The 15,099-nt window shown below is 42.1% G+C and overlaps 1 protein-coding gene across 1 annotated transcript in view; it reads left to right on the top strand.

Moving 5' to 3' along the window:
- BCL2L13 (BCL2 like 13) overlaps positions 1-15,099 on the top strand; it is a 74,163-nt gene that overhangs the window by 43,835 nt on the left and 15,229 nt on the right. Inside the window, exon 6 of the mRNA XM_019544536.1 lies at positions 483-626. Coding sequence (XP_019400081.1) covers positions 483-626 — 144 coding nt within the window. The remainder of the gene's footprint in view (positions 1-482; positions 627-15,099) is intronic.

Here is a 15,099-nt window from a genome sequence, read left to right as displayed (position 1 = left end):
TTTTTCTCGTATCTGCTCCAAGAGCTTTTTCAAAAGTTAATGGCTCTAATTCAAACCATTTTTTCCAAAGTTGGCCAAGTCCTGCTTGCAGCCTTGGAACTGAGAGATACTTGCATGCTATATGAGAATAAACTCCAAGTTTAAGAGTTCAGCTGTTTTCCTTAACCAAAGGCAGTGTAGGGTATTTACATCATGGAATGTCTGTATGTGTATCACTTAATACCTTATTTGACTCCCTTTCTCTCAGACTTCTCAAAGTAATTCACTTTTGAGGCAAGAGCAAGGATGCAATTGAAAGACAAAAGGAAGAATTTTTGTTGGATAGTTATGAACATACTGAAATGGGCATAAAAGAGGATTTTGTAGCTGAGACACCTGAAGACTTGGGCCATTAATTTGTAACCTATATGAACATTCTCTTCTCATCTGCAGTAGCATCCAATCTAGGAAATGTTATCATTTTCAATCATTGTCTTTTGAAGGTCTTGGTGCCTCTGATTCTGCTGCAGCAGTTCTTGATGGAGTTGACAAAACGGGGCCAGGAGCCTCTCAGCGCACTTGTGCACTTTGGAGTGACATATCTAGAAGATTATTCTGCAGACTATATAATCCAACAAGGCGGATGGGTAAGAAGGCAACAGTAAATTTCATATCCCTTTGAGAGTGTGATTCCAGATATATGGTTTGACGCATGCTCTGCTAGTCATTCTACAGTGAGGCTGAGAGGATTTGCTAGTGGTCAGCATGTGAAGTTGAGAGCAGGGATGACGTGGTCTCCAGAAAAAAGGAGGCTTAGATTCTTAAGAGGAGATATGGCTTGGGTTGGGTTTATAAGGGCTGTCTGAGTTGAAGAGGGGTTCAGATGGAAAATACTGACTGGACCTTGTACTGAACATATTAAGACATAAATGTTGCCGTTGTGTGGCTGGCTTCTGATGAGATGCTTTTTACTTCTGGTACATAGAATATTGCATTTTAGAAGCAAGTCCAATGTCCTATAGTTCCAGATACGTTGAGCCAGAGAGGTCAGTCTGTATAATTTTATTTTCCCACGGTAGATGAATGTTGGAAATTGTTTGTATAGTATTTTCTCTCCTTTCACAAACTTCAGATTGTCTTTGGCAGAGGATGAACAAGCTCAGAAGTTCTGCACAGGAAATGCAGTAGGTGTCAGATTTGCCTTTTTTAATATGCCATGTTAATCAGCATTTTTAATGCACTATTGGAAAGCATTCAGATACTACAATGATAGGGGTTGTATAAAAATCTGTGGAATAAGCAGACCCCCTTGTAGCAAAATCTTCTTGCAGAAATTGTGTCTTAGATTGCTGTTTCATATTCATGGCAAATTGAGAGTTGTATTTGAAAAAACATTCACAGTGCTTGTATTGAAGTGAGGCAGGTCCAGTACTGTGAATCTACCAGAAATATAGCTCCTAATCCCTGCAGTTTGCATGTGGCTTGTTGATGTATTGGCAATTCAGCTGGAGCTGTATTATGACAGGATGGGCTTTGAGATTCATTTGTTTCTGGAAGGTTGCCAGATTTAAACAATTAATCTGGGATTAGCGAAATGTTAGTTGGTCTTATTGTAGAAGTAAAGCTGGTCAGGAAAATCCACTGATTAAAAAGTCCTAACAGGAAAAATTATGTTTGGATAGCTTCTCATTTTTCTGTATTTTCACTGGAAATTTCATGGGGCAGTGGTTTTCAACCTTTTTAAACTCAAAGGTGCTCTTATTAGACTCAGAGTACCCCTAGGGAAAGGCCAGCTCTTAGTTTTCACTTGCTTTTTGACTACAGAAAAATAATAGAGCAAGTCTTCTGTTGCAAAAGAACTCACAAAGGCTGCCACAGGTCAGAATGGTTTTAATGCTCTGAATTCCTATTAAATCCCTGGGTTTATCTTGTGATTCATGTTTGCATAACTAACAGTGTTGATATTGTATGATGCCCCCACAGCACTCTTGAAAGGCTGTCAAGGAATCCCAGGGTGCATAGCACCCTGGTTGAGAATCATTGTTTCAGGGAGCAAACTGTTTCATACATTCATTCCCTGACTTTTCCCTCTTCTTGGCAGCAGGGTTTACTGCTTCTTTCTACTGGTACTGTTAGGTTGCTTTCCAGATGTTTGTCTTTCAGTTTTTGCCAGATGGGCAGGACTGTCATCTATGCATTTCAGGCCTTAATTAGATACATGCAGACATTGGCTTTGGTTGGTTAAGATTCCAGTTTGCAGTTTTAAGGCAGAAGAATGTATTGGTATCATGCTGTTTATAAAATTGGCTTTTGGTGAATTGTCATTAAATAGGCTCATGTTTGTTTTCCAGCTCCACTTTTAAAGCCTTTTTTATAACCATACATTACAGAACAAAGCTGTTGAAAGTGGACAGCTTCCCCCTGTGGCTCTGGAGGGTGGGAGCTTGTGCTTTGTGTTGGCTGTGGGCTCATGTATGTGGCTGAGTGGCCTATGTTCCATGGGCTGTGCTCTTTCTGTATATATCCATTTGGGCAAAAAAATCAGAATGACACAAGCAGTGTAGTAAACAAGCCAGAGCTATTTTTGAATCAGGAGAAAAGGAAAGAAAACTAAACAAAGTGGTGAGAAAAAAACCCCTTTCTTGCTGAATAGATGTGGCAACAGTAACTCCCTCAGCTGTTCCCGGGTAGGGGCAGGGACCCTTATGTACATGGTTTCTGTAGAAGGGAATGAGTATGGTTTTATCCTTTGTTTCCTGTAAGGGAAATGTTTGGTTTTATTAGTTGATATCTGCTTTTTTCCCCTTCCGTTTTGGATTAGGAAGTATATAATCCACATGATGTGTGCCCCTTTATGACAATGTGGTGGGTGGGGAATGGGGTATATCATCAGATTCTGGAATGAAAGTAGGACATTTTATTTATGTTTGAAGTGAACAGAACTGCATACATGCATACATAAGAAGCTGTTGGGTAAAACCTGTTTTATGGCTACTTCTAAACAGAACCTGTGGGAGTAGCTCTATGTGGATTGAAGCATATTACCTGGGTTCCCATATGCTGCAGCTGCGAGGGGATAGCATTGCCTTGGCTATTTGCAGTGAATTATCATGGTGAAAATGCAAGTTGTGCCTCTGGCTGTTTGCAGTGAATTATCATGGTGAAAATCCAAGTTGTGCCTCTGGTGTGGTCCTGGAACTGTGTGAAGCAGGTGCAACCAGGTCTCTCTAGTTGGTTATTTTTGACATCCTGAAGCTGTGCAAGAGGAACAAGCCAAGTGCAGCGCTGCTTAGTTTGAGCTTGTCTAAAACTGAAGAAATGGCAAAATGATCTCTGCCCGTAGTCTTGGGCAGTCACAGCAGAGGAAGGGGTTTAAGAGATTTTTGTCAGCACGACTGTCTCTCTTCTTAGGATCACCATGTAGGCTAGGGTTCACTCTTAATTTTTCAAAGCAGAGGGTCATCTTTTAAGTTGGATCCAGCCTCTTTCAAAAATTAGATATTCAGGATGTTGAGGAGATAAGCTGAGCCTTCCTTCTCTATGGTGACTTCCCATGGAGCCAATATTATTCGGACACATGAGCCAATCAACTTCACTCTGCTGCAATAATAAGGATAATGCTTTTGCAGTCTCGTGCATCCCCAGAATGTGAGCAGTTTCTAGTTTTAGCCTGTTTTGAGGGGTTGGGAGATGTTTGGGTGTGAGGAAGTGGCTAATTCAGTGGTTGTGAACCTTTCTAGAGTTGAGGCACCCCTCTTCAGATTTCAGACACCCATTGGAAAGTGCTAACACTTATTTTTCATTAATTTTTTAACTACAGAAAAATAATAGAGCAAGTCTTCTGTTGCAAAGAACTCAGAAAAACCACGAGACAGAATTATTTTAACACTCTAAATTCCTATTTCAAATCTCAGGGCTTATCTTGTGAATCATATTTGCACACCTAACAGTACTAACGTTGTGTGGCATCCTGCAGCACCTTTTTAAAGGATCTCAAGACACCACAGGCTGCCATCGCAACCTGGTTGAAGATCACCAGGCTAACTGAACAGGGGCTGGGCTGGGTAAGTGTCAGGATTGAACCTCTTTAGAAGCTAAATTGAAGTTGAAAATCAGAGCTTCTCATGGAGTGTGGTGGGGGGAAACTGCCTTTACTACCATGAGAGCCTCAGACACCAGGGCTAAGAACAGACGGTCAAAAAGCCTGAGGCTGAATTGATTCAGTCTTTACAAGTTAGTCTAAACTGCAGAGATTAAATTGAAACTGAAGTGAACAAACATTTACCTTTGATTCAGGAAATGCAGCCACATGCCTGCAGTGGCCCAGGCCAGAAGCTTGGGGGTGCTAGAGCTGGTGGGTGCTGTTTTCACTTCTTGCTGCCCCCGAGGTCTGCTGGGTTGCTGGGGGACTGTGATTTAACTTGAACCAGGAAGGGGTCTGGGACAGAAGTTTCATAAACCAGTTTGACTCAAATCAGCTAAGCCTGATACGACATTCAACCAGGTTTATCTTAAACCTGTGTCAGCCATTTTGAAACTGGTTTATGTGCACTGAACTTTTGTTCTGTTACAGGTTTAAACCAGTTTCTGATCACTTAAACCTGTTTATGTGTAACTTCTGTCCCTAGCCCAGAAGTTAATTTCAGATTTCCCATCTTTCTCCCCAGTAGAAATATGGGCAGACAGATTCTGATCTTGGAAAAGAGGTGCAGGGGAGAGCCTGACTGCTTTGCCTGCACATTGCATTCCTTTCTCTTGCCCTTGAGCCTGTCTTGTTTTTTGTCTGTCTGTGTGAATTCTTCATCACAGGGACTCCTCCCTGTGATGAAGCATCTTTGACATTTTAGCTACAACTGCCACATGAATTACCCTGTTTACTCAAATCCAAGACAAGGTTTTCTCTCCCATTTAACATGGTGGAACCCCTTGTCTTGGATTCATGATGCTTGGGGAGCATTGATTATTCTAAAGAATAATAATTGATGATTGCTGCAGCAATTCCAATGCTGGCCTCAACACAGAGGCAAGAGTCAGAGCTGTACCACCTCTGCTTTCTGCCTGCCCCTCTCTGTAGCTTCTCTTCCCCTTCCCCCACTGCTTCCCCCTGCACTTGTCTTCACACTGAGGATAAGCAGCAGTGGGTTGGGGAGGGCAGAGGCTGGGGGGAGGTGGGAGCAGGTGCTGGTATGCACAGGCCTGGGTTGGGTAAATGTGGGGGTGCAGGCAGCAGGGCGCAAGGTGTGGTGGAGCAAGATGCAGGGGTCAGGCCACTTGACTCCTGTCCCTTTACTGCCTGCCTACTGCCTGCCTCCTTGCAACTGCTTTCCCCACTGCAATGATGGGATGATGGACAAATTTAAGACAACTTTCCAATCATTAGATTGTATACATGGAAAATTGTAACATTTATAAATTTTTCATGTATCAAATATAATTATTGGGGGTTTGTCTTGAATTCAGAGGTGCCTTTGATTTGGGTAAATATGATATATTTATGAACTAAACAGTAGCTGAAATGATTACTTGATTTGTTTTGCAATCTGCAAAAGCCCTGTCTTCTGAAGGTACACATAGGAAAACGGGAAGAGGCTCATTCTTTCCTGTCTATTCAACTATTAACACTAATTATAATCAACGTTAAATTTATGATGGATTCCTTCCAGAGCTGAGGGGCAGGCCTGATTTTATATAAAGGTTTTCAGACAGCTCTCTAAATGGCTTGCAGTCATGATTTTTTCTTTCCTGATGTTGTGCTTATTGAAGCCTGAATGGTCACACAGTGAGCTTGTTCTCTTTTTATTTTTACCCATTGCAAAGCATTTGCTAGTCTCATTTGGCAGCTTAGCCCTTCTGTTTGCCCTGAAGCTATATAAGGGCATAAACAAACTGACGTGTAGTATACGCGCTTCTCCCGTCCCTCCCTTTGTGTCTGGACTTCTGTAGCCTTGATGCTGCTGCATCAGAAGCGACTCTTGATCTCCTGGAAAAGTGCACAGTAAGACTGTCAGCTTGGTAAGGCTTTTTCTTTCAAGGCAATTTTGTAGGTACATTTCAAACTCAGCCTACCTGTTCGTCAGGGCTAGCTTTCATTCGCATTGAAAAGAATCTTTAGGAAAGCCTGGGGGAAGAGCTGCAAGACTGTTTTTTTGAAAGGTAGCTACTGCTTATTCTTTCTCACATTTACTTTCTAGTCCCACCTGCTTTTGGCTTTTAGGAGGGATGTGAATAAGAAATATATGCCAGTAAGCCTTTTCTTTTTAAATACAAAATATTACTAGAGTTATTTAAATGTAAATTCCTTTCTTTCTTCTGACTTGTTAAAGATTAAAGCTGCAGTGTGACCCAGAGCTAGAATTATTCTCCCCTTTCAAGGTTGGGGCTGAATTTGTAAAAGACTAGCTCACGGCAAGGGACAGGCTCGTAGCATCCTACTCTGAGTTTAATTTTTTAACAATAATTGTACATCTTCTGTGGAAAGGCAAATACTAATTTTGAATTGTTATATTTAAATGTTAGACTTTAAACTGCTACTAATATTTGGAGCTCTTGTGTGAATGAGGGAGAAGAAATTTTGTTCTTCTGTCCCCCCTTTCTTTTTCACTGTATACAGCAATACAGCATTTTCCATTCTTCTGATGCATAAATATTTTGTACCAGAGTTGTACCCTGCCTTCGCCCTGGGAAAACAAAGTAATTAGTTTTCACTGAGGGACATTAATGTTTTTTTCCATAGGATCTCAGGATTCTGCTTTGGGATGACAATGCAAGAATCTACAGACACAATACTGCATTGTAGGAAAGATAAACATGTTTAATGTGGTGGAGCTGGGAGGAAGGGGAAGCAGGGAAAGTTCTCTGTATGTGTTTTGTTTTTTTTTTGTTTTAAAATCATTATAATTCACAATTCTGCAGTGTCATATATCGATCAAACATTCACTTCTCCCTACGTAACTTCTTCAGCACAGTAGTAGAAAAGATTTGTTCAGGCAGCTTTTCTGTGATGATACTGCATCTGTGTGCTGTGCCTCGATGGAGAATGGTATTTCAACACTGGGCAGTTACAGAATGCTGGGTGGGCAGTTTGATCTCATCGAGCTAAAGCCAAGTTACATGTATTCAGACTATCTCAAACTGATAGAAGTGAATAAATAATCTTTTAGCTGTTGAACTGAGCTGAGGAGCTTAGCTAGCCAGGGCAGCATCTTAAAAGTTTTGTACATTAAAATTGGCTTGCTGCAGATGGTGGAAAAAGGGAGTGGAACAAGCTCACTTTGAGAACATATAGCTACAATATCATTGGAATGTGGTGGGAGCAGTGGTTGTATTGTTGGTGTGATTTGTTTTGTAATTGTTAGACATGATTTGTCTTTGTTATTACAAGTCAAAGATAAACCGCTCAAGTCACTTTAGGATCTGTTCCACATTTCCAAGGGAACTGGATAATGTTTCTTATACTCGTTGCAAACATTTTGTCCCTTCCTTCCCATCTACCTTCTTTTTGGGCAGGAAGGTGGGGCACACATTTTTTCTTGTTTTTAATCAAAATCTTTCTAAACTCTGTTATCTATTTAAATGACTAGAGACCCACAGATAGTAATGGGTGTGTATGAAGGGGTCTTGCACAAGCTGCTCTGTATTGTGAATCAGACTTCCAAATGTTTGCAGCTTGCTTCTGCAAATGCTCTGTCCTTGGGGGTCTAACTGGCAGGATCACTGGATCTCAATCTGTCAGTTTGATCTAATGTTTTTATTTTCTCTGGATCATTTTGGACCTCCTACCTTATCTGAAATTACCTTTGGAGGGTACCTTTATTTCTTCCTGTTTAGTGTACTAAAGCATTCCTATTCTTAGAGCTATAGATCTTGAAATGCATAACTTAGCTATTAAGAACACTGAAAAAAGGCTGGTAGTGGTCTCTCCCTTTTTTATGCTGTTAATTCTTAGGAATGTCACTTTATTGCCACAGATTCTTTCTGGCTTACCCTTGGCTCCACTTATTCCAGGAGCTGTTTCTAACCACATATCATAAGCAATGTATCGGTAGCCTGTAAGAATGGATTTTCAGCTGAGCAGTGCTGGTTGACCCTGGTGTAACCTTTTTCTCTGGAGGAGTATAACTATTAGTGACGCATCTGGATTTAAAAATTGGTCTGTAAATGTACTGGCATCTGGAGAAACAAAATATGTTGATCCATGGAACATGTGACACAGTTTAAATTAATTCTCTAGTCTGAGGCAGCTTAGGCTAAAATGAGGCAGCCTTGATTATAGCAGAATATATACATGGGTATATTCTTTCTTTCTTTTTTTTTTCTTTGAATCAGCTCGGAGCTTCGTCAGTGTGAAGATTTTGCCGTGTTATAGACCTTGAAAGCATAACATGCATTGTTTCTATACCTGGAAAAAACTAATTATGTATGAGAAATGTTGGTGTCATAGAGGGAGACTTGTTAAGATTGTCATAGTGGATAGTAATCCATAACGTTTTGGTGCTTTTCCCCCACCTTTGAACAGCTCGATCTCTAGCCCAAATGCATCGCAAGTTAAAGTTTGTAACTCAGACCGTTAAAACTTCCTGACTGACATTGTAGACCCTGGGTTTTGGGGTTTTTTAAAATGAAAGTAAAAAAGGGGACTGGAAAGTCCCCCACATGAAATTTCCTTGCTGAGACCTTTGGCTCTTACCATCTTTTCTTACTGTCCTCAGAGGTATTATCCTCCTTGAGATTCTCCATGGAGTATTTAACTGCAGGGGGTCCAAGGGATATTAAAAATACATGGGTGTCTCCACAAGATGGCGCTCCTGCATGTCTGACAAACAATGTCTAAAAGATTCTAGTGAGAGTTCAAGTTTATTGTTTTCATAGCACTACCTGATTGTCTACAACTAAATAATCCTACCCTCTGACCTAGTCCCAGAGCTCATGACTGATAGGGCATAGTCCCATCATGACAGGAGGTCAGTTTGAAGTCTGGTTCAGTGGACCATGTTGTTTGTGTTTTAGTTTAGACTTGGCAGACAAGGTTCTTCGGGTAAATCTGATATCTTTCATTAGACCAACTCAAATAGTTGGAAAAATTCTTCTTTGCAAGCTTTCAGGTAAAAATACCCCGAGTCAGGCTGAGGAAGCATCTGCAGTTGGTCTTGGGCATTTTTTGGTTTGTTTCTGGAAAATGAGTTTGAGACCATTTAACACTCCCATTATCTGAACAGATCATTCTTTGCATTTCAAAAGCAAAGTGATCAAAGGGCTAGATACCAGAGCAGACCATCAGTTGCTAGTTTAAACTTTATTAAGTGCTGATCCAAAGAGACCCACAAGTTTTTTTGGAACACATTTTACATGAGTTTCGAACTATTGGTGTGTTTTGAGATTTGTTGTACCTTTCAGCTGAATTTGGTGCAGGGATTTGTTTCTGATTGAAATCTAGTGTTTAGAATGCTAGGTTTTCCTGTGGTGGGATAATATGGCATCAGCTAACAGGAGAAGCATGTGACGTGGGTGGATGTCAGCAGTGAGCTCTAGGAGACAGGGAATGAGAAACTATTCAGTAGAATACAAATATGCACTGATGCTATTCACCCTTTGCTGATCAAGTCAGCTCATGGGTTCAGAAGAGGGCTGGTAGAGACTTACTGAGCAGATTACTTTCTGTGCGGCTGCAATCCAAGTCCTTGCACTGCTCCCTGCACGTGCCATAGTCCATTAGCACAAATGGCTAGATGTGAAAGGCAGCTATCAGCCAAAAGCACTGCAAGCGTGGCTTGAAAGATACACGAGTGCTGGGCACCTGTGTAAGCAAGTATGATGGTAAACCTCTGTGCAGTGGGGGAGAGGAAGCTGAAACCATTCACGTGCCCATTTAAATTGCATAAATAGTTCACGTGCCAATCTGAGGAGTGGGGTCCTAAGAGGCCCACCCCTCCAAACTTCCCAAAGTCCAAATAAATATGTTTTTCCTCATCTTTTAAAAATGTAAAGAAGATGTGAATGAGTTTGCTGTATGATGTTGTGCTGGTAGCCTGGAATAGAACTGTTGCTTCCCAGTCCCTTGTCCTAAATCCTAGATCCCTTTCCCTTTTCCCATTCCAGTTTTATTTCCTACACTGAAGTGCATAAGACAGAGGTAAGATTTGATTGGCAAAAACTGTTTGGGCCACTTTCTTTAATTTGCTCAAGTATAAATCTGTAACTTTGCTGCTTCAGTCATTAATATGCTTAAATGCTGTGTGGGGTCCTTCTGGGTCAGCCTCCAAGATACCAGCATTCTTTATTCTGACCACTTCATTATTTTATTTTTGGTGAATTTCTGGAAAGCGATGCTTGCTCTCTGTTGCGTCATTACTTTGTAGATGCTGTCACCAGAATTATGAAACTCAACAACAGAATAATAGTATCAAAGATATGATACAAGCAAGGACAGATAATACAAAAATCTGTTGTTAGTGGTATTATGGATTCTGGTCTGAATAATTGTACAGAAGACTCTCCCCATGCCTGACAACCAAATGAGCCCATGATAGTTGTTAGTTGTTTAAATTTCTTTTCTTAGAGAATTTTAATGATGATTTCTACCTTCCTTCCCCTCTTTTTCTTCTGGGGTAGATTGCTTCCCATGCTCTTGAAAAATAATAGCAACATTTTTTTATTTCAGCTGGCTGTTCATGTTGAGTAAGCCTGCATTTTTTTTTTTTTTTTTTTTTATCCTGGCCTGCTACCCTTAGAGGTCTTCAGTTTTTGACAGCTGTTTGATTTCATTACAGCTCACATAGTGAAAGTGCTCCATTAACCTCACCATTCCAAAAGGAAAAATGACAATATTTTTATGTTTCTCTCTTACTGGTCAAATTGGAGCGACAAGCAAAACTTCCTTGCAGGCCTCCTTAAGTTTTAATACAGATTTCTGGTATCCCTTTTTTCGCTATCACATCCACTTCTTGTGCCCTTATATCAATACAGACCTTGCTGAACCTTTGACCCAGGTTACCAGTTTCTCTGTATTCTTTTTGTTTAATTTTCTCTTACCCACTAGTACTGAGGAAATTCAGCGTTGTCTCTCTCCCCTGACATTTCATGTGGTCTTAGAGTTCTACTCTTTCCTACTTGGAAAAGTCCAGCATGTTTTAGCCACATTAGCCTTCATTTCTGATGGTTTTCCAAGCCTTTTTTTCATCATCAGAAATAGAATCCAAGCCCACCAACATGGAAACCACGTTTCAGAGGTGACATTACAACTTTCTTCTCTCATCTAACCCCTGATTTTACACAAGAGTGAGGAAAATTCAAGGTATGGCTTGCCCAGCAACTGTAACATGCCTCTTTGAATGTGTGTTGTCTTCTGTTCTCTGTGAGTGGGGTTTTCAAGCTCTTTGTAAATGGTAAACTACATTTTGCTAGACTTTTCATGGATTCTTTCCCTTCCATTTACTGCTGTGTGGACAGCCTCCCCAATCTTTTTCATATGCAGAATGTGTCTCTGGTGCATGTAACAAATATCTGTAAAGAAAAGTAAGGTAAGGATCTTGATGTTTTCTTTTTAATGCTGTTTTTAGGTAAGTGTGGAACACTGGAGCGTCTCTTCATGTTTTGTCAGTCAAGTTTGTTTAATTAAATAACGATAAAGCCATCTACTATGTGGACATCTCATGGGAAGAGCACTTGGCCAGATCCAAATGGTCACAAAGCTTCCTCGCGTGTGTGGATGAACCCTACCTGACTCAAGAAGTTTATGGACCAACAAAGGGTAAAGCGTTACTGGACCCTGGTACTGTCCAAAGGAGATGATCTAGTCGGTGACCTAAGAATCAGAGGAAAGCTGGGAGATGGTGACCACGATCTGATCACTTTTACTATCCATCACAAAGCTGGCAACTCAGTCAGCAATGCAGAAGCCCTTGACTTTAGGAAAGCTGACTTTGGTAAGCTCAGAAGGCTTGTTGTCGAGGCCCTAAGGGGCCATGACTCAACAGGTAGAGGAGTCCAAGATGAGTGGTTGCTCCTTAAGGGAGTGATCCTGAAAAGACAAGGGATGTCCATCCCATCTCAAAGGAAGGGTAGTAAAAGGGCACAGCAACCCCCTTGACTCAGCAGGGAACTTGTGGATGTTCCGCATCTAAAAAGAGAGGTGTGTAAAAGATGGAAGATGTGAATCACCACTACGGAGGAGTATTCTGCACTGGTCCACACCTGTAGGGAGCAAACCAGGAAAGCCAAGGCTGCAACCAAACTCCAACTGGCTACACTTATCAAGGACAACAAAAAGTTATTTTTCAGATATGTGGGGAGTCGAAAGAAAAACAAGGGCAACACTGGACCCCCTGCCAAACCAAATGGGACAACTGACACCCAGGAAAAAGTTTTTCACCAGCCCAAAGGGACCACCCAGCCTATCATGATGTAGGACGGCCAGGGTGAGGGTGAATTTATACTCGGCATCAGAATAGTTCTTATAATGGAACACCTTTAGAGGCTGGACACCTTCAAGTCAGCTGGTCCTGACAGATTGCACACCAGAGTACTTATGGAGCTGGCAGGCATCATAGCCCAGCCACTGGCAAGGATATTTGAAAACTCGTGGCACTCGGGTGAAGTACCCAAAGATTGGAAGAAGGCCAATGTGGTGCCTGTCTTCAAGAAAGGGAGGAAAATAGATCTGGGGAACTACAGGCCAATCTGCTTGATCTCAGTCCCTGGGCAAATGTTGGAAAAAATTATCAAAGAGACCGTTCTTGACAAGCTGGCTGATGGCAACATCCTGAGGGACAGCCAGCATGGCTTTGTTGTGGGTAGGTCTTGCCTGATCAATCTCATTTCCTTCTATGACCACCTGGACAAGGGAGAAAAGATTGATGTCATATATCTGGATTTTAAAAAAGCTTTTGATCTGGTGTTCCATGATCTCCTCATGGAAAAATTGGTGAACTGCAGCCTTGGCTACGGTCTGATAGCTGGGGAATTGGCTCTGAGGTCAGATCCGGAGAGTGGTAGTCGACGGAAGTGAATTATTATGGGGCTTTGTGACCAGTGGTGTCCCCCAAGGCTCTGTCCTTGGACCTATACTCTTTAACGTCTTTATTAATGATGTGGACATTGGTGTCAGAAGTGGACTAGGCAAGTTTGCCGATGACACCAAACTTTGGGGTAGAGCATCCACGCCTGAGGATAGGCTGGTGGTCCAGGCTGACCTTGTGATAGGCTTAGGAAATGGGCGGACAAAAACCTGATGACATTCAATACAGATAAATGCAAGGTACTCCACCTTGGGGGAACCCGCATCACACTTATAGGCTCGGCAGTACACCACGGCCGAAAGGCTTGGGGGTCATGATTGACCACAGGATGAACATGAACCACCAGTGCGATGTTGCAGCTGGTAAAGTGAACAAAGCTCTGGCTTGCATCCATAGCAGATTACAAGATGTCATCGTCCTGCTGTACTCAGCCTTGGTGAGGCCACAGCTGGAGTATTGCATCCAATTCTGGACTCCACAGTTCAAGAAGGAGCTGGAGAAGCTTGAGAGTGTCCAGAGGAGAGCCACGCGCATGATCAGGGCAAGAGAAGAGGTCTTACGAAGAGAGGCTGAGAGCCATGGGACTCTTCAGCCTTGAAAAGTGCAGACTGAGGGGGGACCTGGTGGCTGCCTGTAAGTACATAAGGAGTGTGCATCAGGATCTGGGGGAGTGCCTGCTCACCAGAGCGCCCCAGGGAATGACAGGGTCCAGCAGTCACAAACTCTTGCAAGACTGTTTTAGGCTGGACATAAGGAAAAACTGTCTGAGCCCCCAAGGCCTGGAATAGACTGCCTTCAGAGACAGTGGAGGCACCTACTCTGGACTTTTTAAAGAAACATTTGAACCCTTGTCTTCCTGGGATCCTTAGACCTTAGCTGACTTCCTGCCCCTGGGGCAGGGGGCTGGACTTGATGATCTTCCAAGTTCCCTTCCAGCCCTAATGTCTAAAATCTGAGTTTCATCTAATATCTGCATTTGATTTGTAGTACTCTATTCTATAAAAAGAGAGCCTTTCTTAGAAGGGGTACTTCTCCTCCCATACTTGGACCCAAAAAATAGTTTACTGCTTATGCATTTTAACATTCGTGACAAATTGATTTCCTTTTCCAGGGTTTCCCAAGTACTGCAGATGGTCATTATACTTTCTGGCCGAGGATGGAGTGCTGTCCTGCTGTGTGCACTCAGATTTTGGCCTTTCCTTCCCCAAAGAGTTGAGGGAGGGACTTGGTGGCAGTATGGCATAGGCCAAGGGTCTCAAACTTACTGAGACCACAGAGCTCCTTGTGGGCTGGATCTGGACACAGTAGCAGTGGCCGTGGTGGTGAATGCAGCCATTGCTTAACCCCCACTGCTGACATGCATGCCCAGTGCGTCTCTATACAGTACTCCAGATTTTGGCAGTGGACTCCTCCCCCAGATTCCCAGCCCCGCTAGGAGCCAGATGATGCAGCTGTGCAGGCCACATGTGAGATGCTTCTGGCCTAGGGAAAGACTTACTTGCAGTTCCCTGAGTCTACCACGAGATGGTTTTAGTAAGCTTTTGCCTCAAAATATGGAAAATGTGCATCTCCCAGCTCTGGGGAGCAGGGGTTTGAATTCAGAATAGACAAAGCTACGAGTAAGGAAACAAATTTTATCATCTTATTTAATTTTTATATCTAAAAAATGCAGTTAATTTTAGACTTTCCATCTAGCCCCAGTTAATCTAGCTGTAGGAGCTCTGCTGCAGGGTTGCATCTGTCGATGAATTGACAGAATTGCTCTAAATGTTATTCATTTTCTGCTTTAAAAAAACCCTATGAAATTCTAGCTTTATCCTCTTGATTTTCAGAATAATTTACTAAGGCATCACAAAAACTGTTGTTATTCTTGTGTCCTGAATAATTCCTCACTGTGTTGTATTTTCAACTAAAACTTTGGACAGAGATTTTCAAACAAATAAAGGAACAAAATTATGATTGGTTTGTACCTAAATACTTAAGAGGTCCAGTGCGTTTTCAGCTTGGGACCTGAATGGGACCCTTGATTTTACCCTTCCCTTCATCCATCTCTTTCTTCCAGCATTGAGTGTGACATGGAGAGAGAGAGAGAGAGAGAGAGAGAGAG

Source organism: Crocodylus porosus, unplaced genomic scaffold, assembly GCF_001723895.1.
Source record: "Crocodylus porosus isolate Cpor-Errol unplaced genomic scaffold, CroPor_comp1, whole genome shotgun sequence".
In the NCBI taxonomy this organism is placed as follows: domain Eukaryota; kingdom Metazoa; phylum Chordata; order Crocodylia; family Crocodylidae; genus Crocodylus; species Crocodylus porosus.
This window is presented reverse-complemented; position numbering and strand designations above follow the sequence as displayed.